Below are 25689 nucleotides of genomic sequence, written 5' to 3' on the forward strand. Positions count from 1 at the left end.
GTGGACAAACCTCTTCTACAACAGGAACCTTCACTCACTGGACACGATTTTAGAAACACCTGCGATTTGAAAAACCCAAACTTCATGCCAAAAAAATTCTTCAAAAAAAACAACAAAATAATTACATTTATAATAATCCCTTCTATATCTATCTAAATCGACAGATTTATTTTTTCAAGGAAAACAATTGTAAATTAGTCCTTCAAAGACAATGGCAAAATGATTTTTATGCAAGCATACCTGGGGATCCCAGGCTGACTTTTGGCTCGGATGCTGATTAGCAGGCTGCCCCGGCGCCGTTGAGGGGAAGCTGGGCAAAAAACGCACAGAGGCAGACTTGTTGCGCTACAGCGACGAGCGCGAGCGGCTGGAGAGAGCGCGCGAAGACGTCAGGAGCAGCCTGGCCGGCCTGAAAAAGGAACGGAGAGAAACCAAAGAGGAGCTCAGCACCTGTCAAGGTAAATCACAACTTCTCAGAACTCGGGGTTATGCGACAGGAACAAATACAACTGGAGACGTATGAGGGATGGCTGGCTGACTCCAAAGAAAAGTGCATGTAAAACCCAGCTGAGACGCTGGAAAATTTTGACTCTTCTTCTCGGGATTACCCCAAAATTCATTCTAGAAAAATGACTTGAACGTAATGTTACGACTTTTTCAAAAATATATATTTTTAGAGGGACTTCCAAGTTTTTGTCAAAAAAAAACCCTGACTCATCCCTCTGACTTTGAGGGAGACACGCGGTAGTCACGCTGAATTGGCTGGAGGCTTGTGAAGGAGTCAGTGTTGGTTTCAGATCCCAAGCAGCAGAGCTCACTGGAAATTCGGCTGAAGCAGATTGAGGAGGCCAGTCGGGAAGCTGAGCAGCGGCGTGTGGAGGTGGAGCTGCGGCTGGTGGAAGTGAAGGAGAGTCTCAAGAAGGTGGAGGCCGGGCCCTTCACACTGGGGACCACGCTGGACAGCAACCTCCAGGAGACATATGCGGTCAGCCGCAAGGAACCTGAAAAAGTCTTCACGTACGAACGTGTGGATGAACTCACTTTTTTTTTCCCCTTTTGCTCACCCTCAGACAAAAACAGCGGCGCCGCCTGTTCCCCAAATTGCATCATCGCCACCCTCCTGCGAAGCATCCAGCGGCCCCACCGGGGCAGACGCAGCATCTCCTGTCAATTCGGCGACCGCACTTAAGAACAGGCCAGCGTCCATCATGGCCACCAAAGGCAAAGTGCTGCAGAAAGCCAAAGTGAGGCCTGCTTACGTAACTTAAGTTTCTGTGGAGGAAAAAAAAAAAAAAAATCAATACAGTCCAAAAACATGTAACACAATCTGATGGCGGCTGACTAGCAAGTTGTTTGAACCCCATGACCAATAGTGACTTGTGTTTGAAATCTAAATCATACTTAATTCAATGTTGCTTTGTCCTTACAGGAGTGGGAAAGGAAGTCCACCGCTTAAAGAAGAGAGTCCAGTGTCTTTTTCGGGTCAACCAGTTGAAGCCTGTGCGCTCATCTCTTAACCGATTCCACTAAGTGGTACAGTCCAGGTTAAGTTTGTCATGGTACGGTTGCGTACCCAAACTCATTTGTGTTCTTCCCGTTTCCACCATTGCACACTAGAGACCATTCGGTGTTGACAAGTACAATTGCGTACTGTGGCAGAGGCGTGCTGAAATGTGGCTCATGGTACCCTCCACAAACTTGCAATTTTCTTGTTTGTTTGTTTTTTTGACCGAAGCCAACTGTACTGCTGGGTGGAAACGAGGCATTTTAGTTGGGAAGTGCCGGTTTGTCAGACCAGACAATCAAATAAATCCGCATGCGATCGTCAGCCTTCGCACAAGAGCGTCCTCTCCGCAACCACTGGATACTTTCAAAGACTTGTTGTGCTCCAAATGAAGGGAGGCATTTAAATGCGGTAACATTCTGGCCAGTCGACTAATTGCTCTTGTACACTGAAAAGCGTCTCAAGTTTGAAACCACTGACCGACCGTCTTTAATTGGCTACAAATCATCCTGGAGATTGTAGCTTGGATCAACATTTATGCTGGTAGCCAAATGTAAATATATGCACGTCATTTAATCAGCCTTTTTTGTGTGTGTATGGGTGGGGGAAATCTATTGCTAGGTTAAAAAAAAAAAAAACGCACTTTTTATTCAAATAAATACATACTGTCAACAACGCTGTCCGAGTCTTTTTTATTACGTTGAATCTAATATTTTATGGACATTATGAGTTCAGTTCACTTTACTGGCAAGCTTCTGTTAACAATCAGGGAATTTACAGAAATCCACATTCATAACTTTAGGCGCACAAGCAAATGAGATCAACACATACATTTGATGATGCATTGGACACCTAACGCATTTGCCCCAGTAGCCATAATGTACCTCAAGAAACTGTCATCTGACCTTGAAGCAGCAGCAGCCTCAGAAGAAAACCAGGATGAACGTGAACGAGGAGCATGTTGGAACACCTGCAGCAACCATCCGGGATCAGTGTCAATAAAGTTTTAACTTGAGAGCTTGTAGCAGAAGGAAAATGAAACGGCATTCTTTTGTTTCTCCTTTCACTTCTGTGTCAGTTTACCTGGAAAATTGAGAAAGTACAAAAAAAAATAAAAACTCTGGCAAACAGATGTCATATTCTAATACATGGAATCAATTAATGTTTTGAATGTTAGAAGATGCCCCTCACGTGAAGTGCATTTGGCACAAGAGTGACCTACAACAGGCCATCGCCCCCCCCCCCAAAAAAAATATCGATAGTTAACTTACTTTTAAAATGACTAATTTGTCTGTACTTACCAAAGGCTCGCTTTCCATGGTGTCCTTGTGTCTTTTTTTTCCCCCACCCTCACTGCCGGCTTCACGCCCCTCTTGGCTTCCAAACTGATCGCATCCACACAAGAGAGCCGTTAGCGCGCCTCCTGGCTGTGCCCACCGTTCACTCCACCAAACCGGTGATCCTCTCAGTCCACACACGCCACTTCTTTTTCTACTTTTGCTCAAGTGACGTACTTTGAAATAACACTAAGCTAGACGGACCGGTTTGAAGTGAACTTTTATGTAAAACAAAAAGGGACCACCTGAACAGGCGATAAGAAGCTAACAAAAGGAAGCCATGGCAACACAGTGCACTGATGAAAAACATGCACCTATTAAAAGAGAACAAACGGTATTGTAGCGTAATTAAAGCACCCTAAAAAGAGAGGTGAACAGTGACAACAGCTGCTTTAAATCTGCAAGCGTTCAAGTAAACCGTGTGAGTGAGGAAAGAAGCAGCTCCACCGTGTGCTCCACACGCTCGATCATCCGCTCCAAACGCTGCATCTATACGAGGGGGGAAGGGGGAAATTGAGGTTCTGGGGATATGACTTGAATTTGGGAACTTTGTTTGAATCAACACATGCGCACAACGCAGCAGAGACGGGCTCAGATGGAGTAAGATGCTGAAATAGGTCAAGGAAAGTAGCACAGACCTCTAGCTCCAGGCTCGGGCAGCAACATGCAGAGGCCGGGGCATCTGGAATAGACGAGGGTGGTCAAATACGGAGGAATGGAACCAGGGTCAGCGAACCCTTTTCCTATGTGCAACGCGGAACTCATCATTGATCCTGAACATGACAGCGGTTCTTAAATAGCCGGAAGTACAATTCAAACTGGACCCACTCTTCTGGACCTCGGCTGCTAGGGTTTTTCTCTGCTGCGGGCTTTGGGCGGTCCGCTCGAGGCTTACAGTTTCCTCCGCTGTATTTTCCACAATCTTATTTTCGGCAGGCGTCGTTTGAGGCAGAGTAGCGCCGCTCCTCTCCATCCGCTCGGCCTCGGCGGCAGCGGACCTGCTCGGTGCGCTTGTGATTTTGTGGCTGTCCAGGGCATCGAGGATCAGAGCGCTGAGGTGGACCCCGCCCTTTTCAGCGGGCAGGCTGACGGCGAGGATGTTGCTGAAGCCGTCGAAAGACAGCGCGGTGGCGACGACGCCGTCCAGCAGCAAGCTGAGGAACATCTGCAGCACTTCTCGGGGCCACAGGGCGGGGAAATGCTCCCTGCCTGCGGAGGTAGAGATGTCGCCGGGAACGTAGAATCGAGTCGAAAAAAGCAACGTGCGACTCTCCACTCACCGGTCAGAGCACATCGGGCGATCATGAAGGGCAGCTGCAACAGGCTTTCGGGGATGGGCAGAATGCGGGAGACTGGCAAATTTTCGGTGTTGCCATAGTCTGCGTAGACGACTGCTACCTCATTGTCGCCGACCTCCACAACCACTGCACGGTACCAGGTGTCATCCGCTGGGGAAGAAAAAAAGGCATTTGGGTGAAAGTGAATGCAGCAAAATGATTTCACAGGACACTTAAACTAACAGCCATGGACAATCACATCGTTCACGCCTACATGATGGATCATTTAGAGTCTTTGATGAACCTAACAAGTGAAGACAGAGTATCCATCGCAAGACGACACACACACAGGTAAGACTTTTGACGTGTGCTTTTCACCAGTGAACCGAGCGCAACAGGCGGCCCCGGGGACGAGTTCGCTCTTGTCAGCGCATGAGGACAAAGCGGCCCGGTCGCTAATGCAGAAAGTCGCCAGCTCCTGCATCATCTCCCGGAGCTTCTGCTGATCTGCTGCAACAACGATAAGAACGGAGAGTGGCTGATCAAAGCAAGTCCGAACGCTTTGGGGTCCGAATGACAATGAAAAACGCCCCGACCCTGGCTGGGGCTGAACAGATAGAAGAGGGAAGGACTGGTAACGGCGGCGATGTCAGGCTTGAAGGATTCATCGATGGGCAACTCCACGGTCTTCCAGTGCACTGGGAAGGTCGCACCTGCAGCAGGATACCCACATTCCCATCACGTTCCTAAAGTGTCAATCATTACTACTGGGCCACAGGCAGGTCGTAAAAAAAAACGACGGTCATAAAACATTCTGAGGTGACAAATGGGTATAAATTTGCCACGTGTTTAAAAAGTGTGTTGTAATACGTTTGTGTTCTGGTTCTGTAATTCCCAAAATGTGTCTTTTTTAGTTTTACTGCGGTGTTGTTACAAGAAAGTCATTGAACAAAAGAAAGAAAGAAAGACAGAAAGGAGCCTGACCGCTGTGGCGATAGTCCACTGCATTTGTCTTAGCAGCTGGTTCTGGAGGAGCTTGCTCAGCCTGCGGGTCATTGCGGGCCTTAAGAGATCCAGCAGCGGGAACAGGTGAGGCGTACCCGGCGGAGATGAGCAGCTCGGCGATGTTGTCCTGGGGGTCGCTGGTCTCGTCAACCATGACAACCAGAGCTTTGCCCTCATGCGCCCCTTCAATCTCCACACGCAGGATTCTGTTACACACCCTCTGCTGCAGGGCCAGCAGGGACTCCTCGGACCAGCTCCCTCCGACAGGTTGTATCCCTGAATGGATCCCGAAGACGGACCTCGTTTGAGAATTGAGTGCCTCAAACGCAACACTTTCAGCAGCGGCACATTAATGACCACCGCGGAGTTCAAGAGAGATGCCCATTACAACCGATTTTTAAAAAAATAAAATCGAGCTATTTAGCGACCACTTCTCTCAAAAAGATGCGCTCAAAAAAACAGCAACTGAAGAAAATAACGTAACCTCCATCGTTTTCTGGCCAGGTTATCAAATGATGGACACAGAGACTGACCTGCGAGAACACAAGGAATGGCCTGCATGGGCAAGGTGAGCAGTGAAGGGCTGAGGGGTCTCAAGTGGCCGATATCCACTTCCTCGGAATTGCCGAAGTCAACGTAGCCCACACGGACGCGCTCCTCAGAGGGGTACGCCAGCACTTTGGCCCGGTACCACTGCTTGTCCTCTGGAAGACCGCAAGCGGTCCACGGCGAACGCACCGACAGACGCAAGATGACATTGAGGGTCACCGTGTCCAACTTCAAAGCATCAAATTCACATTGTGCGACTTTGGTACCCGAGAACTGGGCGCAGCAGATGGTGCTGGGTGCTGGTCTGAAGTCTTGAGGCGCAGACAACCGATTGCAATGCTGCCTCAAACTCAGCTTCAACTCCTGAATGACGCCTGCCAAATCAAATCTCTCAGTCTCCAAATGTCACGACTTGTTTGGCGCTTTCACGAAACACTAACCGGCATTGTCCACCTTCTGCACGATCATGTCATCGGGCGAATGGAAGTGCGTAATCACGACAGAGAAGGAGTCCCCCACGGCCTGCGTGAGAGGCTCGGGCGGCTGAGCCCAGGTGTTGTCGTCCTTCCACCGAGATTGACGCCGATAGTTTTCCGAGGAAGCGGTCAACATGGCGTCTGAGGGAGGCCCCAAAAGGATACGGACACGAGATCTTCAGGACCGCAAACCGGTGCGGAGTCGACGAAATGAGAACAAGTCAACGATGCGGGCTTACTTATGTCGTTCACTGTTGGCAAATCAACTGCTTTCTTCACAAAACCGCGATCGATCAGAAATGAGCTCAGACGCTTTCCTAAAAGAAACCTTGATGTCATCTTCATGCCGCGCAGCGCATTGTCCACTCAAGACAGACCGTACCCGTGGGAAGCTCGATGTCCACGGCGTGCGTGTGAACATTCTTCAGTGTTTCCACCAGCTTCACGGTCACGACCCCGCCAGCCAAAAGCGGTTTCACTGCTGAACAGCACTCGGCGGACCAGCTGCCATCCAGCGGTTCGACGCCGGCAACGCGACACTCCATGGCCTGAGGGGAAACGTTCCGAAAAATATGATGAGCTTTACGGCACGCCGTCGCGACACGCACACGCAGACAAGCCGCGGAGACACAGATGCCATGAACTACTTGGTCAAGAGTACATGTGCTGTTCCAGATAGGAAGGACTCGGGTACATCGGTTGAGTTTTGTTTGGTGGTGTGCAATTCGATTTTTCCAATTGTAGAATGCACTGGCTCGAGAACGCCCGGGAACCACTGCCCGACGATCGATAAGACTGTAGCTTTGTGTGTGCGCGCGCGTGTACAGTATACTAACACAAGGATGAAATGGCTCAAGGTCAGCAGGCAGGGGCCTCATTCTGTCCACGGGGACGTCTTCCTCATTTCCGTAGTCGATGTAAAGTATATGAGCAGACTTTTTGTCAGCCGCCAACTTCTGGACCAGGCCTCGGTACCAAATCTAGTCATGACGAAACGGAAGCAAAAAGCATCGTACAGCAAACGGTCGTGTTACGGTGCGAGTCGTCGCTTCTTACCAGATCGGCAGAGAACTGTGCAGCGCAGACCTCTCCGACGCCGGGGACACGAAGGGGTACTGAGGGACAGCTGGGGCTCTTCTGGAGTTGGCTGCTGATACTCTGCAGAGTCTTCAGCAGATCGGGGTTTTGGACAAGGAGAAAAAATCTTCCAGGGCTGTAGAACTCCACGACAGATGCCTAAAACCCCCCAATCAATCACGACTTGACATGAAAGCAAATTTCAATTCTTGGCATTTCAGGTTTCAAGTACCTGCACATCTTTTCCCTGATGAAGCTTAAGGGTATGCAAGTCCTTCAAATAAACCCTGTGGGGATCCACTGCATCTGCCTGCCTCATTTCACAAAAGGAGAGCCATGAGAAAGTACATACAGTATATCGCTGCTGTGCTGCATACATCTGGAAGGCCAGACGTCTAATTACCCTTGAATCCGGAAGGGTGGTGTTGTGTGCCAATGATGGCAACGCGTCTGTCTGATTCGGCTTCTCCCTTTAAGATCGAATTCAAATGGATCTTTTACTGAGGAATACACCGACCGATTCTTTAAAAAAAAAATTAAAAATTGAATGGCTGATAAGGCAATTAAAAGTTTTGGTTAACTTTTTAACAGATGCTGCTGTCCCTGGGAACCTCTGCTCACCTTTTGTTTGAAGTTAAAACAAGAAATGAAACAGTTGTTTTGAAATTTCGGAAAGTGTTATTCACTGCGCAAAATCAAGTGGAGCTCTTTACTCCAAATAGTTTTCGAAACCTTTTAAGACAATACCAATTACCCTTTGACCACCATGAAGTTTTTGTTCGAATCTTTAAAAAAAACTCACCCTCTTAAGATATTTAGATAATATTGGCTCCATAACAGTCTACCCTCTAATCTCGGATTATGAAATGTATGTTCACGGCTGTAGTTGGCTTACTTTGCAGGTTCCGGGCCAGCGGGTATGCACATATGTCTGTGCCCATCCCAATCTTTCGTCTGGCACACCACAGAGCAGTAAATTGCCTTCTTGCAACGAGTACAACGTAAATTCCCTGGCAGATGCATGAGGGAAAACATCACAATTGAGTATCTCACAACAGTGCGGGATGTTTTGAAAATAAAAAAATCACATTCATGTGGAAACGTTACCTTGCTTACCACAAAAGTGGCAGAGGGGCACAGATGATTGCATGGAACCAATTCCCTTTAGGGAGGAAATATATAAAGATATAGAACAGCTCTTTTTTTTTTTTTTTTTAAGAAATTGACAAGAAAGAACATATTATTGAGGGGGAATTATTTTACATGTAATACATACAACTGGTGTATCCCCTCTGGCCGGTGGTAAATCTGGGCCTACAACCGAGGAAACTTGGACTGAAGTTTTGACATATGTGGTTGAAAGTATTTGATTGAGTCAACAAAGTGTTGAAGGTGTTTACCGGCTCCTTGTGACAAGTCCGGCCTGACAGGGCTACCAGCCGGCAAGACGAGTCCAGGAAACGGACACATGACCAGGCTGGATGACGGCTTCCGTAAGGGCTGGTTTGGCTGCACCGAGCTCGGGGAAAATGAGTTGTTCATGGCAAATGCAGTTCTATAATTACAAAAAAAAAAAAAAAAGAACAACATCATATAAATCAACTCAATGAAGTCCTCTGCTAGCATGACGAAGCAAAATTAGCCGTTAGTTTGAGGATTAGCTATGAATTGCTACCAATTGTTAACCGTTCGTTTGGGGAAGTACCAGAGCTAATGCGATGTGACGACACAATATACAACCATACAAGTGCGTCAAATTGATAATAACTCACTAATACTCCAACTTTTTATGACGAACTCGTGCTTCCACCAACACGCACCTGATGGAAAAACCTGCGGCATGCGCGATGACCTAAGTTTCTGATTGGTCGAAAATTTCAGACGGAAATTGTCGATTTTGATTGGATAGCCTGTCACGCGAAATACGTTTACATGATTGAGATACTACTGAAATAGCTCACAAAACGTAAAAAAAACCAGACAAATACACTGCAATAACGTAAGTTTAGAGTAAGATAAAAAAAATAGACCAACATGGTGTAACGTAATTGGCCTTTTCAGGTCTGTGCTACAAAAGCTAAGTTATCATTTCAGTGCAGTGGTGGGAAACAGCGTTTACGTTTGTTATTTGCCATTTTGCCTAAAATTGATGAATAAAAATGCATGCATTATTTTTCATTAATTGGCCAAATTTAAATAAACAAGTTCAGGTATTTTCCATCCACTTTTTCTTTGTAACGCATTTTAAAAATGTTTTCGATGGAGCTACCCTGCGGCTTCCAGTCGACGTCACAGAAGCTTTGCTTTCATTGGTTCACGCCTGCTGTCCTTTCGCCCCCTGCAGTGGCCATGTTTGTTGATGTGTCATAGCAAAAAGGACTCGTTGGGCCGATCAGCTGGCAAGACACACAAGAGTCACGGCTCTAAATTCGCCATTAAATTAATCCGAGCCCAGTGAAAAAATTCCATTTATGGATTTACCACACTCGGTGGGTAAATATAGTCTCACTCTTATCTTCACGCGCTGGTTTCATTCACGGAAATGAGTCGTCATAGCTTAGCTGCCTGCTGTAGGCTAGCCCATTGCTTTCCTTTTCGCTGAAAGCCGAACTAAGCAGCTTGGCGTTACAAATGAACCATCGTCCGATGTTGCTATCTTGAAATACATTAGTCTGACGTTTGCCATTTTATCCGTATTTAATAACGACCGTGTCGGATGCGAACATGCTACGAGCAGGCTGATAACCTTGCGTGCTAATGTCTGCATAATAGGTTGTAACTCGTTTGGAATTGCCACAGTTTGGAACAAAATGCCAGTTGAGCAGCATGCTCCGGTTGGCGATCTCTACGGGATAGTACAAGGCACGGCTGCGACCAAAGCTTTCTTCCATACGGGCTCGAAAGCCGACGGTGTCGCTTGTTATTTGACGGCTGACACCTGTCAAAAGGAGCATCGACGCCTCTTGCTGCTTGAAAAGCCGAGGCTTTTTAGCTGTCTAATTCACACTCTGAAGACAAATCAAGCATTTAACACCTTTAAAATGTGCGAGAAGACTCGCATCGCACCGCGGTGCTCTGTGCCACTTGTCGGAAGTTGAATTGAATTGAAGATGACCACACCTACCTCGGAAGTAAGAGAGGGGCTTTGGGAATTGTCGGCTAGCACTCTTTTGACTCTTTATCAAATGTATTACAAGAGCAAATAAATAGACAAATCCGTGGACATTATGATCAAATGAGGATTAAATGTCAACCTTTTTTGCCTTGTGTAACATTCCTTAATAACAAGATCCCGCGCAATGAACACGAATGATTTATCTCTGGTGTGGTACGACAATAAACAGACCAGTACATCCAAATACACACCGAGTGATACAAGGGATGCAACTGGGAGCATCCCTTCCAATCAACAGGTGTGCAAATGTTTGATTTAGGAACCGACACAGACATCCCTCGTGTGATTGAAAACCTCGGTACAGAGAACAAATCTGACCATTTATTGCCGTTTTCATATCGATTTCACATTGAAAAGAGACTTTGTGGACGTCATTTGTAACGAATATTGCTGGAATTCTGTTCACAAGCCAGCCAAGCAAGTAATACTTGTTTCTTCAAGGTATTATGGGTTGAATAAATAGCCTCAAGTCACGTTTGGCACCCTTCGGTCCCTGATCGTGCTCTTCCTCGCTCTCTTTTTTATATCAGATTTGATGCACAGAAAGCGCCATGGAGCAACCCGACCCGGCCTCGGATGCACATGTGACGGAGGGATCCGACGTGGAATGGAGCGGTGAGTTTTCACCGTTGGAGCAGCTCCAGAACTGTCAATCTCAAGTAGAAAAACAAGAACCCGCGTCTGGTGATTGCGCAGGGGAGGAACGCGTGCAGACAAAAGGTGGCTTTATCAAATCAAATCCAGATGGTTTTGCAAAGACAAAGATAGCAGAAAAAGTAGGAGGGCGCCAGCCGGCCTCTGATGGCAACCGTCACGGTATTCCATGTTTTGCACAAGAGGAAAGGCCAGCACCTCTTTCAAATGAAGGATCTGGGCCGGCCCCGGGTGACGCGGTCGCGAGCCCCCCCGCCCTAGAAGCGGCCGCGACTTTGGACAAGGACGACTCCCCCAACGGCGACGAGGAGCCGTCGCCGGCGAGCCAAAATGGATGCGCCGAGAGCCCGTCGCCCCCGTCCATCCAGAGCGCTTCCAAAAACTCCCCCCCCGGCTCCACGTCCGGCCTCTCCGACGGCCCCTCCAGCCCCACCTCGGACAGCGTCGGCTCCTCGTTCGCCTCCAGCCCGCAAAGGGGCGCCGGCGCGTCGCCACCCTCCGACTCCACGTCCAGTCCGTACGACACGGAGTGCAGCCGCAAGCTGATGTCGCAGATCCGGCGGTCCCTGTCGCAGGAGTCTCTGTTGGACGAGCTGGAGTCGGAGCTGATGGCCTGTCAGCTTCCCGAAGTTGAAAGGGACGGCGGCGGGAAAGGAAGCCCCCCCGTCAACGGGGTCCCTTTGGAGCGGGAGGACTGCATGTTGGTCTTGGAGCATTGTGTCCAGCACAAGTACGCGCAACAGGAAAAGTCCATCCAGAGGTAAACTCTTCATACTTCCGAATAGTACACAAAATGAAGGATCCGTCCCAGTTTTCTCCTCAATTCCTCATTTCCACTGGAAGGCAAAAAAAAAAAAACCCACTCAAATGAGTCACAAAAGGTTCCGCAAAATGTTCAGGTCATTGTTTTTCTGGAACTATTTGTCACATTTGCATGTGTTGTGAAGGTTGCTGGAGGAAAACAAGAGGCATCAGGATCTCATCCTGGGCATCTGTTCTGAGAAGGACGACATGAAGGAGGAGCTGAAAAAGAGAGCGGAGACGCAGAAGCAGCACATGAACACCATCTCGATCGTGAGTGGCGCTTCATCTTCAAACTGCAACAAAAAATTCCATTTTCTTTGACCACAAAGTACAGTGTTGAGGGTATCATTTGCTCATCCCAAATATGGATGCCGAATTCCATTGTTGTCGTTGTGCCTTTTGATCGGCTTTTTTTTGTTTTGTTTTTTAATGGGGCACTAATGAAAAAACACACTCTCCTCTGTGATCCGCAAACGATGCGTTTCTGTTCACCGAGGACACAAGATTGCGTCAGCACAATCAGATTGACACCAATCTCATCCCCGATGCAAAAAAAGTGGAGCAATCAAGGCAGACCCGGGCCAGAATCCGATTTCCCCATCGATTCTCTGGGGTCGCAGGTTAGGCCCAACCGCGGTTTACCGTCCCGTCTGCGTTTGTGTTGTCAGCTGGAGGGCAGGGCGAAGGAGTTGCAGGGGGAGCTGAAGGGCACCCGGGACAAACTCATTCAACAGGAACAGGCGGCCAAGGCGGCCCTGGTGCAAATGCAGAAGGAGACCACCTACCGCCTGGAGCAGGTAAAAGGCAGCCCCCACGCAAAATGCTTCTCCCGTCGACGGGCGGCGCTGCTCCGCTCGTCCTTTCTTCGCCTCGCCGGTCGAAGCCGGAATGGCTTTTCTAAGACCAAGGCTTGACCGTCAAAAGCTGCCCATTTTAGGGGATGAACACTCTTCCTCTGCCGCAGGTGAACAGGAAGTGTGAGGAAGCGCGCCAAGAGAAGGAGACCATGGTGATGAAATATGTGCGCGGGGAGAAGGAGGCCCTGGACTTGAGGCGGGACAAGGAGACTTTGGAGAAGAAGCTTCGGGAGGCCGCAAAGGAAGTGGATCGCCAGGCCCTGCGAGGGAACCAGCTGGCTCAGGACAGAGGCCGCCTGCAGCAGCTGTGCGACGCCAAGGTCTCTCGTCTTTTCCCAAATTCTCACCCCGGCCAGCGACGCCGGTCGCTTGGCGTGCTTTGCTCCCGCACTCGCCGCCTTGCGTGCCATTCGCTTTGTTCTTAGGAAGGCGACGTCAGCCGGCTGACTCGCGAGGTGGAAAAGTTGAAGGAGGAGAACAACTCTCATCTCATCAAGGTCAAATGGGCCCAGAACAAACTCAAGAGTGAGGCCGATGCCCACAAGGCAAGTAGCGTTTTTTTCCGGACGCGCGCGGACATGAAAGAGTTGGTTGGCGCGTGGCCTTCCTTGATGCGCAGATGGCGCGCGAACAACGATTAGCCTCCCGCCGCGTCCCTCCAGCTGTGGTCCCCACGACTTGTGGGTTCATTCGCTCGACTCGACCGTACGTACAGGCGTTGAGAATTAGACTGCAATGAACCTCCGGGAAAGGCATTATTTAGGTTTCGGCTAGTTCGTGATCAAAACGCTTTATTTTGAACTTCCCTCAGGGTAAGGCGGTAGCGGCTTATGTGGAGCAGGGCAAACACGTCGCTCTCACCGTCTGTCTGTCTGTCGCACATCCTCCCCCAAAACTCCCAAAAGATTCCTCAGCCGTCAGATGATGAAACGAAAAATAAGCGACAAACCAAATGCTCGCCGAAGCCATCTATTCGCGTCGCAAAAGTAAATCCAATGAGAAGGAGTGTTTGGCAGAGGCCGGTGCCCGATGAATGATTCATTCGTGCTTCCATCCGTCTCTGCGCGCAGGAGTCCAAAGACAAGTTGAGGGACATCACGTCCAAATTGACGCAAGCCAAAGAAGAGACGGAGCAGATCCGCAAGAACTGCCAGGACATGATCCGAACGTACCAGGTTCTCGTCATTTCATGAATTTGGGGCGAAACGCAATCCGTTCTCTGGCGATGGGGAGGGAGGGAGGGGGGAGACATCTCCGCTGAGCTCCCTCCTATTTTGAAGATTCCTTATCGTTGGCTGGATCACGAAATCACTTTGCTGTAGTTTTGATACGCACCTTGTGGCGGTGCCAAAGAGTCGCTTTCCTCCGCGTCGCAGCGGACGAACTCTTGACTTTCCGGTTTGTCCGACAGGAATCGGAGGAGATCAAATCCAATGAGCTGGATGCCAAACTGAGGGAGACCAAAGGGGAACTGGCCAAACGCAAGCAGGAGCAAACGGACCAATTAGAGGTGACGCCATTTTGTCTTCATGTCATTTTTGGCTTAATCCAAACACAATGGCCCCTTTTGTTTTTTTTCCTTTTCCTTCATCCTCCTCCTTTCCAAGCGGAAGGACACTTTAAAAATAAATGGCCTAGAAAGAACCAAGGCGAAGCGCAGCATCCGAACGGCGGGCCCAAAAGACCTCACCCACTTCCCGCCGCCCCGCTCCTTCCCCCCAAAAGCCTCAAAAGAAAGCGCACGAGTAGCCGAAGCGCGAAGCTGCCGTTGTTTGAGCTCGCCCTCGACATTTCTATTTCACCGCCGCTTTGTCTTCCCCAACCTCGGCGTTTGAGACAAACGTGGCGTTGCTTTTCCTTGCCTTTATAGTGCCTCCGATACTGCCGCGCGCGACTGAACGAGTCATCCGAAGACCTCTGTGATTTTCTTCCTTTTCTCGTTCTTTGCCACGCTCAAGAGACACTCTTCAACGATGCAAAATAAAAGCCCATTAGCCTCGAAAGAAGTCGTGAATTAACGGAGCAAATGGGAAATACATTTTCCTCGCATCTCATTTGGCGGCAGGTTGTCGTGGATACGGCGGCCCGCTAATAGCTTCTCGGAAAAGTTGACTCTCAGCGGTCCCGTTAATGGCTTTGTTTAAAAGATGAGACAAACCATCGTGACACGCCGCTTTCACGTCGCTAACGAGCGCGCCGCGGCGCACAAACAATTTCGCAAGGAGGCGGCGCGGCCGCCAAATAAAAATACAACGGATGACGCTTTTGTCCCGAGCGCTCAAGTCAACGCAGTATTTATTGCAGCTGGAGTCGTGACTCGTTTTCCATTCCATTTTGTTTGTTTGTCGATGGATGAACGTGCGGATTATGGAAAGACGGAGGAGTGGAAATCCAATTGCAAATCAGAATAAAGTGCTATTTTAGAAGCATGATGCAATCAAACAAAATCGAAAGTAAATCTTTTGGTATGGGCACAATGTCAACCTCAATTTGGATCCGGAATCGACACATTGACGGCGTCAGAAGACATTTGGAATGTCAAATTCATCTGAATGGAAACGGACTTTTCTATCCTCCGTCAGATAAGATCATAAAACCTTCATTTGTCTCACAATGGAGAAAATGGAGATGCGATACCTCCAAAGGTCGTCGCTTCTCCCCGAGGTTGAGAGGTTTGCGGCTCGTTGCAGGTGCATCGCGTGAAGGCCAAAGAGCTGGACGACCTGAAGAGGAGTTACAAGGAGAGCATGGATGAGCTCCACACGCTTCGCACCAAGGTTTGTGTCACGCCGCCGCGCCGCGCCGCCGCCGCGCCGGGCCTCCCCCAACGCGCCTGTCGCGCTGTGCAGTTGAAGTGTCTGGAGGACGAGCGTCCGCGCTGGGAGGACGAGCTGAGCGAGTACCGGGAGATCATCAACAGGCAGAAGGCCGAGATCGGACGGCAGAGGGACGAGCTGAACAAGATGGCCGCGCTGCGGGAGCAGCATCAACGGTGGCTTACTTTCTCGGCTCGTCGGAGTAACCCGCGGCTTCCCCATGTGGATCGGCGGTGCGAATGCGGCGTATTGCAGGGACCGGGAGGAGCTGGCGTCTCGACGCGACGAGGCCGACTCCTTGAACAACCAGATGGCCGACCTGCAGCGGGACGTGCGGGGCAGCCGGGAGCGCGAGGCCGAGCTGCTGGGCTTCACCGAGAAGCTCAGCAGCAAGAACGCGCATCTGCAGTCGGAGAGCAACGCCCTGCAGGCCCAGCTGGATCAGCTGGCCGCCCGCTTCGCCGAGCAGCGGGCCAAACTGGAGGAGACCAACGGCGCCCTGGACGACAAGGTCGGTTGGCAGCGCTGGCGTCGAGCCTCGGGGGGCCCGTTTGGCGCTACGGTCTATCGGTCCCGTGGCGGATGCGGGCCGCCCTGATTTGCTCTCCGTCCCCTCATCCCGCAGTCGCGGCGGCTCAAGCGGGAGGAGGCGCTGCGGCAGCAGGAGGTGCGGGACCTGCAGGAGGAGCGCACGGCGCTGCAAGGCCACCTGAGCCGGCTCCAGACGCGAGTGGACGAGCTGAGGGACGAGCTGGCCACTCAGAAGAGGAAACAGGCGGCCAACCTCAAGGACCTGACAAAGCAGCTCACGCAAGGTCAGGAAGCCACCTTGAATCCCTGCCAAAGGAGGACGTGTCCTTTTCGCGCCATCCTTTCGGATCTGGCGACCCCTTAGGGGAGGCACGCGTGCTCGGAAGGGGGTTTGGGGTTTCTCTATTATATTAAAACATGCCCCCCCCCCCCCTGCCTTTCTGTTCTGTCTCAGCCCGGAAGCGACTGGACCAGGTTGAGAACGGAGGCTGCGACCGTGACGGCGGCAGCATGGGCAGCCGATCGAGTTCCTCAGGTGCTTCGCCTGGTTTGTTCCCAATCTTTCATCATAAGCAAAAGGAGTCGACCGCCGTTCGATACGTGACGACTGCCCTCAAAAGTCGCCCGTGCCATTTTGCGGAGCGCCCGTCGCGACGCTCGAGCCGAGCGCTGAAATGAGCCGTTACCTCCCGCAAGGCTCCTTGAACGCGCGGCACGGGGGCGCGGGCGAGGAGCGCTCGCCGGAGGGCCACTCCGCGGCGGTCGGCGCCGACAGCTTCCCGGAAGTGGACAAGGCCGTGCTGGTGGAGCGCATCGTCCGTCTGCAGAAGGCGCTGGCCCGCAAGCAGGAGAAGATCGACTTCGTGGAGGATCACATCAAGCAGCTGGTGGACGAGATCCGCAAAAAGACCAAGTGAGTGTCAACGAGAAATGGATTTGTCCCGCCGTTGCTATTATTAGCATGAGGAGGAATTTTTTTTTTTCCACTGGTGTCTCTGCTTGTTTCGAATTTGAAAATGGTGGTGCAAATACAATGATATTCATCTTAGCACTTTCTTTTGTTTTTTTTAAGATAAGATAAACCTTTATTAGTCTCGCAATGGAGAAATTCCAGATTCACAGCAGCAAAGATATGAAAGGAAGAAGTAGAACAACAAAATATAGGAGCTGCTGGAAAGGCAGCCACTCACGCGGCGCCATTTTGAAGTCAAAATAACACAACACAACACAACACATAGGACACAGATTCACCACTTTTCTGCATACACTTTGTTCTCTGAAGCAGTTATAGATGAAAGAGGAGAGGATCAAAGTGTCCTTTCACCAGTGGATCAGAGACGCCATGCTGAAATTGTGCACACGTCGGCTACAAGCTAAGTTTTGAAAGCAAACACGAAGCAGCATTGTGTAAATAAATGCAACAAATAACGTGCAGGGTTTTCTCAATCGCCTCCATTGACCTTGAAAGGACAGCATGTGCTTTGACGCATTCATGACGAATCCCCCCCTCCCCAACACGCCAAGTCAGACAATTACAAATTCTCAGCCACGCTTCCCCTGTTTTCCAAAATTCATGACAGCTATTTATAGCTCGGGCGCGGGGGTGGCGGGGGGGTCTCACCTAAGAATGAATTAGCAGGCATCTGCGGCGATTCATCCTCACGGCCGTGTGCTCGGAGAATAGAAAGCGTGTGAAGGACGTCGGCACAATCGCACCCGAGCAGGCCGCTGCCAAGACGCGGGGAAGCCGGGGGTCTCCTCCTCTCCGCTAATGGACTCTCGTAGCCATCATCTCGCACCAAGGCGTTTGGTCCTGGAGTCGACCGATAAATGTCCTGCTTCAATACTGTTGGCGTTGGCTCAACAGTATGCTGGCATGTCCGTCAAACGCCGTCTCCTCTCCCAGAATCATCCAGAGCTACGTGCTAAGGGAAGAGTCGGGGGCGCTCTCGTCGGAGGCGTCCGACTTCAACAAGGCCCACCTGAGTCGACGGGGCGGCATCATGGCGTCGCTGTACACCTCCCACCCGGCCGACAGCGGGCTCACGCTGGACTTGTCGCTGGAGATCAACAGGAAGCTGCAGGCGGTGCTGGAGGACACCCTGTTGAAGAACATCACGCTCAAGGTACGCCGGGAGCGGACGAGCTCCCGTTTTGTCTGTGGATTTCAACAATGGCGCCCGTGGGCCAAACTCACCTCGGGGGCTCCGCGTTTCTCCAGGAGAGCCTTCAGACGTTGGGCGCAGAGATCGAGAAGCTGATCAGGCAGCAGCGAGAGCCTGACGACGCGGAGAGGAGGACGTGAGGAAAGCGCCGAAGGACAATCGGCAGGGCGGTCTTCCGAGAACGGGACGCCTCGCGTCGGGCGCGCCAAAGACTGGCACGGATTGTGCCGCGAGCGCCCTTTCGGGAGACCGGCGCCTCTTTTTCTCCTCACCTTCCGACCTACTTGAATTATTCTGTCAACTTTGCACCCGTTTCGGTACAACGGATCTTCCTCGCCATGAGCCATGTTGCCGTCCCTCCGAGGACAGGCCGCCGTTCTGAATGTAGACGCGCTCTTCGGTGGAGACTCGCCACAAGGAAAATTGACCAAGTGTGCGTGCGTGTGTCGGGCCGTCGATTTTGTCTCCCTGTTCTTTGTTCAACAACGCCATCCACAGATGAAATCTCGATGCCAAATGATTTTTGCTAAGTTGAAAAGCTGCTCGCCTGTAAAAACGTAGCACTCCTCCCCGTGTGGAGCGGCAGCCATTTTGTGACGCCGTGCTCGGCAACGCGCAAGCTCTTGAAAATGGAAGGACGTCCACATGAGGCCAATTTGAATGTCATTTATTTCTTTCTCCACCACTTTTGATTTTATTTCGATCGTTCTTGCCTCTTTTTTATTTATTTATTTTTGGGGGGGTGACTTTTTTTCTTCCTGAAGATGTTTTGCAACATTTCTGTGAATTTAAATGGGAAATAATTATCGGTAGCACCAACATTTTGCTTTTCCCACTCACTCGTCACAACAAATCGGTTTCAATCACCTAAAATTTGAATTTTGATTGAAATGATTCCGTTGAAGGCGAATGACAATACCAATATATATTTTTTTTAATAAAAATCAAAAGCAACATTTTTCATCAAAACGGAAGTTTGGTTTGTTTTTCCTTCTTATATTTCCGTGGCCTCTGTCAGTGTGGAAGATTCAAACTGTGATTCAAATATCCACTCGTAGATACATTGCTAAATACTGGATGAGGTGTATGTACTGTAGGCAGCCAGTATGTATATATGTGTATATGGCCCCCCCCCCGCCCTCGCACTTTCAATCCACTACATCGTGATGCAGATTTGAATTTGCGTAATTGTTCACGCCTAAATTTCACAACGGACCAAAGTTTTTCGTGAGTAGTGGATAGTGGCTCCTGACCGATTCCGAATCGCGTCAGAGTCACTTCCTGTGCTGCCCTTGAGCAAAATGGCACGCAAAGTCGTACTTGTCGGTGCACGTGTGGCCGCAGACGTTGCAGCGGAAGGGGTGCTCGTAGACGTGGCAGCCCATGTGGATCGTGTACAGGACGTTGTCGGGGAAATGGATGTCGCAGTGCGGGCACCGCTGCGGCTCGTCGCATTCCGGGGCGTCGGCGGCGAGGGGCGTGGCGGGCCGGCTGCCCCCTGCGCACAAAGGTTCGTCGCGGGCGTCCGAACCGAGGCCGGGCGCGGAACTTCCGGGGTATTCGCTTTTGGCCGTTGAGGTCTGCACGCCGTTGGAACACGGGGTGACTCGCGCACCCGTGACTTCCTGTATCACGATGGGCTTCTCGTTGCCGCTCGGGGCCACGCGAGGGGGCTCGCCGTGGAGGTCGGCCAGCTGCTCCAGCGGGCTGTCGAAAGGGTTGGCTCCTCTGTCAAAGTCACCCTGCGGCAGCCTGGTTGGGTTCCTGTGCTCGGTCATGTTCAAATGGTGGTGATGCTTGTGAGGCATGTCGTCGGCGTAGTCCGACTTGGGCGACGGCGCGAAATTGAGGAGCAGGCGCCTGCCGAAGCCGAGCGGCCCGCTGCGCTTCTGCAGGGTGGTCAGGCCTCGCTTGCCGGCGAAGGGCGGGCGCGCCACGCGGGCGGGCAGCTGCTTGTGGCGCCGCCGGCGGTGGTGCGACAGGTTGCTGCGGTCGCTGCAGCGGAAAGCGCAAAGGTCGCACTTGTAGGGCTTCTCGCCCGTGTGAGAGCGCATGTGGGCCTCCAGGTGGCGCTCGTACGCCGAGGCGAAGGGGCACAGCTGGCAGCGGTGCGGCTTTTCTCCTGTAGGACACGCGGAAGGGAACATGAACACGCAAACTGCTTTGAGTATTTTCACGAAAGAGAGACAGTACACCTGTGTGGATGCGGATGTGCTCGATCAACCGAGCCATGCCCTTGTTGGCGTAGCTGCAGAAGCTGCACTTATATTTGCCGTCACACGTCCTTTCCAGGCCGTCCATTTGCACGTCGGAGCCTTCCTCCAAGGGCAGGCTTACCTCCACGGATGGGGCGTCCAGACCATTATGCTCACTCCTTGGTGCCACTGGTGACAAAAACACAAACAAATAGTAACTCCTCCTGGGATGTCCTGCCAATGAGAACAAAAGGGTGGATATGGATCTTGAGCTGGATATCAAATCAAATACTCAGTTGGCAGATCTCAAAGCATGTATCGATTATCCGAGTGAGGTTGAACTAGTGGTGCAAAAAAAAAGAAAAACCTTACTCGTTAGTAACAGTCGTTCTGCTAGTGGACCCTAATCATTCTACGGCTGTGCTTAATTGTCTTAGATGTACCTCAAGTTAAATATCGAGGATAATCAATAAACGCAGGTTGGGTGGTAGTGGGGGGCGGGCTTTTGTGGATCCTACTAATGCGCCGAACGATCTTCCCGTACAAGTGAGGGCAAAGTGCGTAAGCCGACATCAAGGATTGCTAATAGATGCTCAAACTGTTCGGCATGCATCCACACCTGGGTCCTTTTCCTCACAAATGGAGCCCGAGATCATGTTGACGTGCTGCGTTTGCTGTGTCAAGTACTCTTGAAATTCCCTGACAAAATCCACCGGTTCCGTCTTGATTTCTTCCATGGTGCTCGTTTAGCGCCGCGACCCAAAGAGCATCCCCCAGAAGAACCCAGACTCGGTGCGTCAAATCCAGGATGGGTTTAAAAGGGCACTTTCAACCGGTGCGGATGGTAGCAACTCGGCTAACGTTAGCACGCCATCCCGAGCCCTCGCAGCGGCCCTACCACTTCAGCGTATTCCATTAAGACTCTTTCTAGCATCTACTAAAATGTAACGTTTACTAAAATGTTTCCAAATGACGCGAATATCACAACGTTGACAGGTGAACGCTCAGCAGCTGGTGCTTGGTTTCCCACGCGTCATTGTCGTCAATCGTGGAAATGTTGCATTCAATGAAAATCGGAAATAGGAATAGCCTCTTCTGTTTCCAGAGAATGTTGATCAAATCTCAGATTCTACCTCCAATATAATGGTAACGCGACGTTCACATGTATTTATTGTCGATAGTAAAATATTTTAAAATCACCATACTCCACTCGCAAAATTGAAGTCGAGTGAGCCGCCGCTGCGATTGCAGGTGCTCTGCATTACGGTAGTGTGCCGCCAGCGAGCGGCGTTGGCCACCTTCAAAACAAAAGAGCCACCACTCATGCATAAACGTCATTTGTTCGGGTTAAAAGAAATTAATAAACGTATAAAATAAGTAATTTCTTGGCTGTCAGCACAAACAAGCATTCTCAAGTGGAGATAGAAAATAAAGTCAATGGTAATTCCACATCAATTTCATCTGATATGTTGACATTTTCGATGACCTGCGTTCCTGACAAATTGATGCGAACATGTTGACATTTTCGACCGTTTTGAAAAAATTCCTAAAACTTGAAAGTTTGTTATCCCGTGAAGGCTTTGGGTATCGGGATAACTACAGCTCTTCGGCTTTCCAACGTGACACCTCCCGTCCAAATCTGATTATGCATTTTGGAATAAGAGGCCTCTGAAATGTGGCAAGATGACCTGCGTCCCGACCAGTTGATGTGACCATGTTGACATTTTCGGCCGTTTTGAAAAAAAATCCTAAAAATCAAAAGTTTGTTATCCCGTGAGGGCTGTAGGTCCCCATGACGATAGACGTGGTGGTTTTGTTTTGGGCGGCTAAAAATACCAAACTCTACATGGTCGTTTTTTGGGGCTAAAAACGCCTTACTATACATGGTCGTTTTTTTCGGGTAAAAAATGAATTTGTCGAATTTGCTCTTTTCGCCGGCTGCCAATGACATCAAATGGAACGGGTCCGTGTGCCTTTCGGTGGACGTGGCAGATTTAGAGTCGTCGGCAAAGCTGGAGGTCACGCGGCACAGCGCCTGGTAGGATTCAAGCACGGCAAGAATTTCCTGCGGGACAAGGAGTCCACGCCCACCGATGGGCGTTCGCATGATCAACATTTGACTGAATGATTGCTTGATTGGTATTTTCCTCTGAAATCTTTGGAAAACCGAGCATGTGAAGGTGAATTGCAACATGGCGCCGCCGATGGCCTTTCATCTTACTTTTGGACGGGGGATCCTTTCTCCCTCTCTTCTTTTTTCCTCTCCAGCCGGCTGCAGGCGCAGGTTGATTCTGCGCAACCAGTTCAGGTCACCGGGAGGCTATTCTTAGCCCGCTGATAAAACTCCCCTCCCGGCTTTGCATGACCGCGCCTGCCAATGGCCAAAGCCGCCCGCCCTTCTCTTTGGGGAGGAGCTGCCTGTGGGAACAGATAACCAGCCTGATTAGTGTGCATGCATTTGCTGTGCAGTCATCCCCCACCATAACACGCTGCGTCTTTCCCGGCTTGGCTGTTTCAAGGATTGTTTTTTGCATCCTAATTGACTCAAGGGACTGTGGAACCACTGTCGGCAATCTCGGCGCTTCATCGCTAGACGGCGTGTCAAATTTCCTCCATCACAAAAGCCACCATGTCAACGAAACGTTCTCCACAGTATTTCGAAAAGCCGTCAGTTTGCAAGAAAACATATTTTGGGTTTGTTTTTTAAATGCTTGGTTGAAAAAAAAAAAAAGTTTCTTTGGTTTAATTCGATACAATATACATAATAATGGTAATATATATGTAGCCGAGTCTCTGGAAGGACTAGACTGGACACAAAATAATTTTGATGTGGGCTTTATTCCCGACTGAACAATGAGAAATTGTACAGCTTTAAGATGAAAGTCTGAGATGTAAACTGAATTTTAAAAGAGTTTGAAAAGGGATCTAAGAGATCAAAGAAAATCATCTAACAGATTAAAGACAATTACGCCACAATAGACAACAGCAGTGGCTTGCTTAATAGGGAAACGGAAATAAAAAGACATTATTTCCAAGCCACAATACTTCTTAGCGCAGAACAAATAATCATTACAACCCAATGTTTTGAGATGCAGACACACTTACTCGATATGTTCCGGTGTGTTGGGTGTGTACAAAGCACGTGGACAAACACAAATGATCTCCCCTCTAAAGAACAGATAACACAGTTCATATAACTTCACAGTCAAAAAAGACATATTTACATCTTGTAACATTGCGAACACTTACGCTGTACAGCTGTCCACACGACTCACTAGTGGTAGATTTCAAACTCCACACCACGATATTGTGCTCTACAAATACCATTCAACTAATTAATCATCTGTCCAAAATTAACACCTTACATGCGTCATAGTAAACTAGTTACCAATGTTGGAGGATGATCAAACAGGGGGAAGCGTGTTGTTGTCGACACGGCGGGATCCCTTGACCGTTCTCCACTTCCCCAGGTCCTCCGCGCGTTCGTTTGATTCGGGCTGAGTTGATGTGCAAAAGTCAGAGGCTGGAAATGGAGAAGTTCTTGCAAGATGTTTTACTGAACGTTCAGGGCACAACACGAATCGATTCGGGCTCCTGTGAGTCTCAGATATCATCAGGAAGCCCCGAGCAACTACAGTCACACGTACATATTTGTTTCGCCCGCATAAAGGATGAATCTGCCGGAGGCGGGTCTCCAGCCGATCGATGGCGGTGATGGGCGTGTTTAGGCCGCCTTTTATTGGCCCTTCCTCGGATTGAGGGGAGCAGCGCTGCGACTAGAGAGTCCTGCTCCGCCACCGTGGTCGCTGCCTCTCCCCTGCACCATCGCCAGTTCGCAAGGGGAGCGACCATCGTGCCACGGCCGCCGACGTGTGGTTGTGGAGCTAGGGACGTGGGCCCTCATCTGAGCCTGTCCCCGACACCCCGCGCCATCGCCGCCGGACTTCTTGAGGTTGGGGGATCGGGGGAGGGGGGAAACGGGTTGATGGGGCAGAGGGGAGGGGAAGAGGGGGGGGAGAATCGCCATCCTGGGGGCTATGTAGCGTGAGGGAGGGGGACGGGTCGCAACCCCACCCCCGCACTTCGACCCCGTGGCCAGGGTCCACGGCAGCGCGGTGGCCGACGGTGGTGGTCCAGGGGGTCTGCAGCACCCGAGGTTGGACCGTGGATGCGCCGGGCCCGGTGTTTTATTTTGAAGGGTGGGCATTCCTTCATAACCCATGGGGATGGTCGGCTTGGGGATCCGGTCCGACACCTTGCTAGGCGCTTAACGCCAGGACTGTGGTGGATTTGTATACCGCCGGACGCGGTCCCGCAGGATTTTGCTGACCCGAAGGTCATTACCACTTCGCACCAACTCTCCAGTGATGGAAAGTCCCGTCAATTCGGCGTGGAGGCTCCCTTACGGACTTCACTGCGATCCACTAGGAATTGGCGACGGTTTGATCCGCACCTTTGAGCCTAGGGATCGCAGATCTTTTGCGAAACAACACATACATATAGGCATAGTATGTTAATTCTATTAATTAGGGGCGGGCAGTCCTTCCCCTTATGTAAAAATCAGAAACAAAGAAAGGTCAATGTAGTTCGATCTTGGCATTTTGACAAAGTACAGACCACATCTGCTGGTCCACAAATCTTGAGATTAGGGTTCCTCTTCGAAGGCACTTGACAGCCTTCAGGGACTTTTACGAGGTGGAGGAGGCAAGAAAACCCTCGGGGGGCTGTTAATTAACCAAGTGAAAATAGAATCTAAACTTCACACTACATTCTTTGTTTCAAGTACTTCAGCAGATGTTCAGGACAGAGACTAGTGTCAAAGTCGACCTGTCTATCATACAAAGTTTTAAGCTAAACATATAACATATATAGGTGATATCTTCACCAATTACCTGAATCTCGTTACGACGACGATCATGGGTGTATCAAGTTGGGGACAAGCAGTGGGCACAGTTCTGCGACTACCCTCCTTCACGTGCATGGTCTGATTCTCACACGCTGCATCTGGTCCCGCGTGTTTTGATCTAGTGTGGCTCTTAAAGTGACAGTGCTACATTTGTTAAACAAGGAAGCCTTCACTACAAACGTCTAAGTAAGGTTCACCCGGTTACATATAAGTAAGTCGAGGGGTTCGTAGGTTTTGGATAGATTGCTCTACGTTCGGAATGGGCAAAAAGGTGAGGACGACTACGTTTGAACACAGCTCTTTTCATTTTCCAACGTCCGCCTCGTAACTGTCGAACGAACACACCTTCTTCCGGTAACGA

At 50.3% G+C, this 25689-nt stretch overlaps 4 protein-coding genes across 14 annotated transcripts in view; 2 read left to right on the forward strand and 2 right to left on the reverse strand.

Moving 5' to 3' along the window:
• afap1l2 (actin filament associated protein 1-like 2) overlaps nt 1-2179 on the forward strand; it is an 18103-nt gene extending 15924 nt beyond the window's left edge. For 2 of the 4 annotated variants that reach the window (XM_086137886.1, XM_086137888.1), the window contains 4 exons: nt 282-458; nt 798-985; nt 1071-1244; nt 1430-2179. In XM_086137886.1, coding sequence (XP_085994012.1) covers nt 282-458; nt 798-985; nt 1071-1244; nt 1430-1456 — 566 coding nt within the window. In that variant the 3' untranslated portion in view covers nt 1457-2179. The remainder of the gene's footprint in view (nt 1-281; nt 459-797; nt 986-1070; nt 1245-1429) is intronic. The other 2 variants (XM_086137887.1, XM_086137889.1) reach the window with 1 other exon arrangement.
• On the reverse strand, nt 1129-10314 carry tdrd1 (tudor domain containing 1). Of its 2 annotated transcripts, XM_086137883.1 has the most exons (23): nt 10260-10313; nt 8626-8780; nt 8502-8539; nt 8333-8387; nt 8121-8235; nt 7629-7695; nt 7458-7535; nt 7205-7384; nt 6985-7128; nt 6531-6696; nt 6388-6465; nt 6113-6289; nt 5939-6046; nt 5657-5827; nt 5103-5399; nt 4715-4831; nt 4497-4628; nt 4122-4289; nt 3670-4050; nt 3480-3523; nt 2806-3330; nt 2410-2587; nt 1129-1272 (listed from the first exon to the last, which is right to left on the reverse strand). In XM_086137883.1, the coding sequence occupies exons 2-21, from the start codon at nt 8765-8767 to the stop codon at nt 3250-3252; spliced, it is 2739 nt and encodes a 912-aa protein (XP_085994009.1). In that variant the 5' UTR covers nt 8768-8780; nt 10260-10313; the 3' UTR covers nt 1129-1272; nt 2410-2587; nt 2806-3249. The 2 variants fall into 2 exon arrangements, with proteins under 2 accessions (XP_085994009.1, XP_085994008.1); XM_086137882.1 differs by having other exon boundaries at nt 2806-3523; nt 10260-10314.
• Nucleotides 9565-19196, forward strand: ccdc186 (coiled-coil domain-containing protein 186). 6 transcript variants are annotated; one of them, XM_086137879.1, is made up of 17 exons: nt 9565-9714; nt 10931-11015; nt 11097-11814; nt 12002-12128; nt 12527-12655; nt 12823-13035; nt 13141-13260; nt 13786-13890; nt 14127-14225; nt 15406-15492; nt 15565-15707; nt 15787-16042; nt 16157-16346; nt 16517-16609; nt 16759-16975; nt 17969-18188; nt 18284-19196. In XM_086137879.1, the coding sequence occupies exons 2-17, from the start codon at nt 10952-10954 to the stop codon at nt 18365-18367; spliced, it is 2865 nt and encodes a 954-aa protein (XP_085994005.1). In that variant the 5' UTR covers nt 9565-9714; nt 10931-10951; the 3' UTR covers nt 18368-19196. The 6 variants fall into 6 exon arrangements, with proteins under 6 accessions (XP_085994005.1, XP_085994002.1, XP_085994004.1 ...); XM_086137880.1 differs by lacking the exon at nt 9565-9714 and adding an exon at nt 10225-10356; XM_086137876.1 differs by having other exon boundaries at nt 10931-11814.
• On the reverse strand, nt 19138-25427 carry LOC147189353 (zinc finger protein Pegasus-like). 2 transcript variants are annotated; one of them, XM_086137897.1, is made up of 7 exons: nt 25315-25427; nt 23811-23945; nt 23672-23736; nt 23528-23590; nt 22644-22840; nt 20423-20611; nt 19138-20349 (listed from the first exon to the last, which is right to left on the reverse strand). In XM_086137897.1, coding segments are annotated over exons 5-7 (1038 nt in total). In that variant the 5' UTR covers nt 22645-22840; nt 23528-23590; nt 23672-23736; nt 23811-23945; nt 25315-25427; the 3' UTR covers nt 19138-19501. The 2 variants fall into 2 exon arrangements, with proteins under 2 accessions (XP_085994023.1, XP_085994022.1); XM_086137896.1 differs by lacking the exons at nt 22644-22840; nt 23528-23590; nt 23672-23736; nt 23811-23945; nt 25315-25427 and adding an exon at nt 21042-21968.
• Between the last annotated feature and the right edge of the window lie 262 nt (nt 25428-25689).

The sequence above is a fragment of the Hippocampus guttulatus genome, chromosome 19 (assembly GCF_054856545.1).
Source record: "Hippocampus guttulatus isolate MCC_2025c chromosome 19, RoL_Hgut_1.0, whole genome shotgun sequence".
Lineage (NCBI taxonomy): Eukaryota > Metazoa > Chordata > Actinopteri > Syngnathiformes > Syngnathidae > Hippocampus > Hippocampus guttulatus.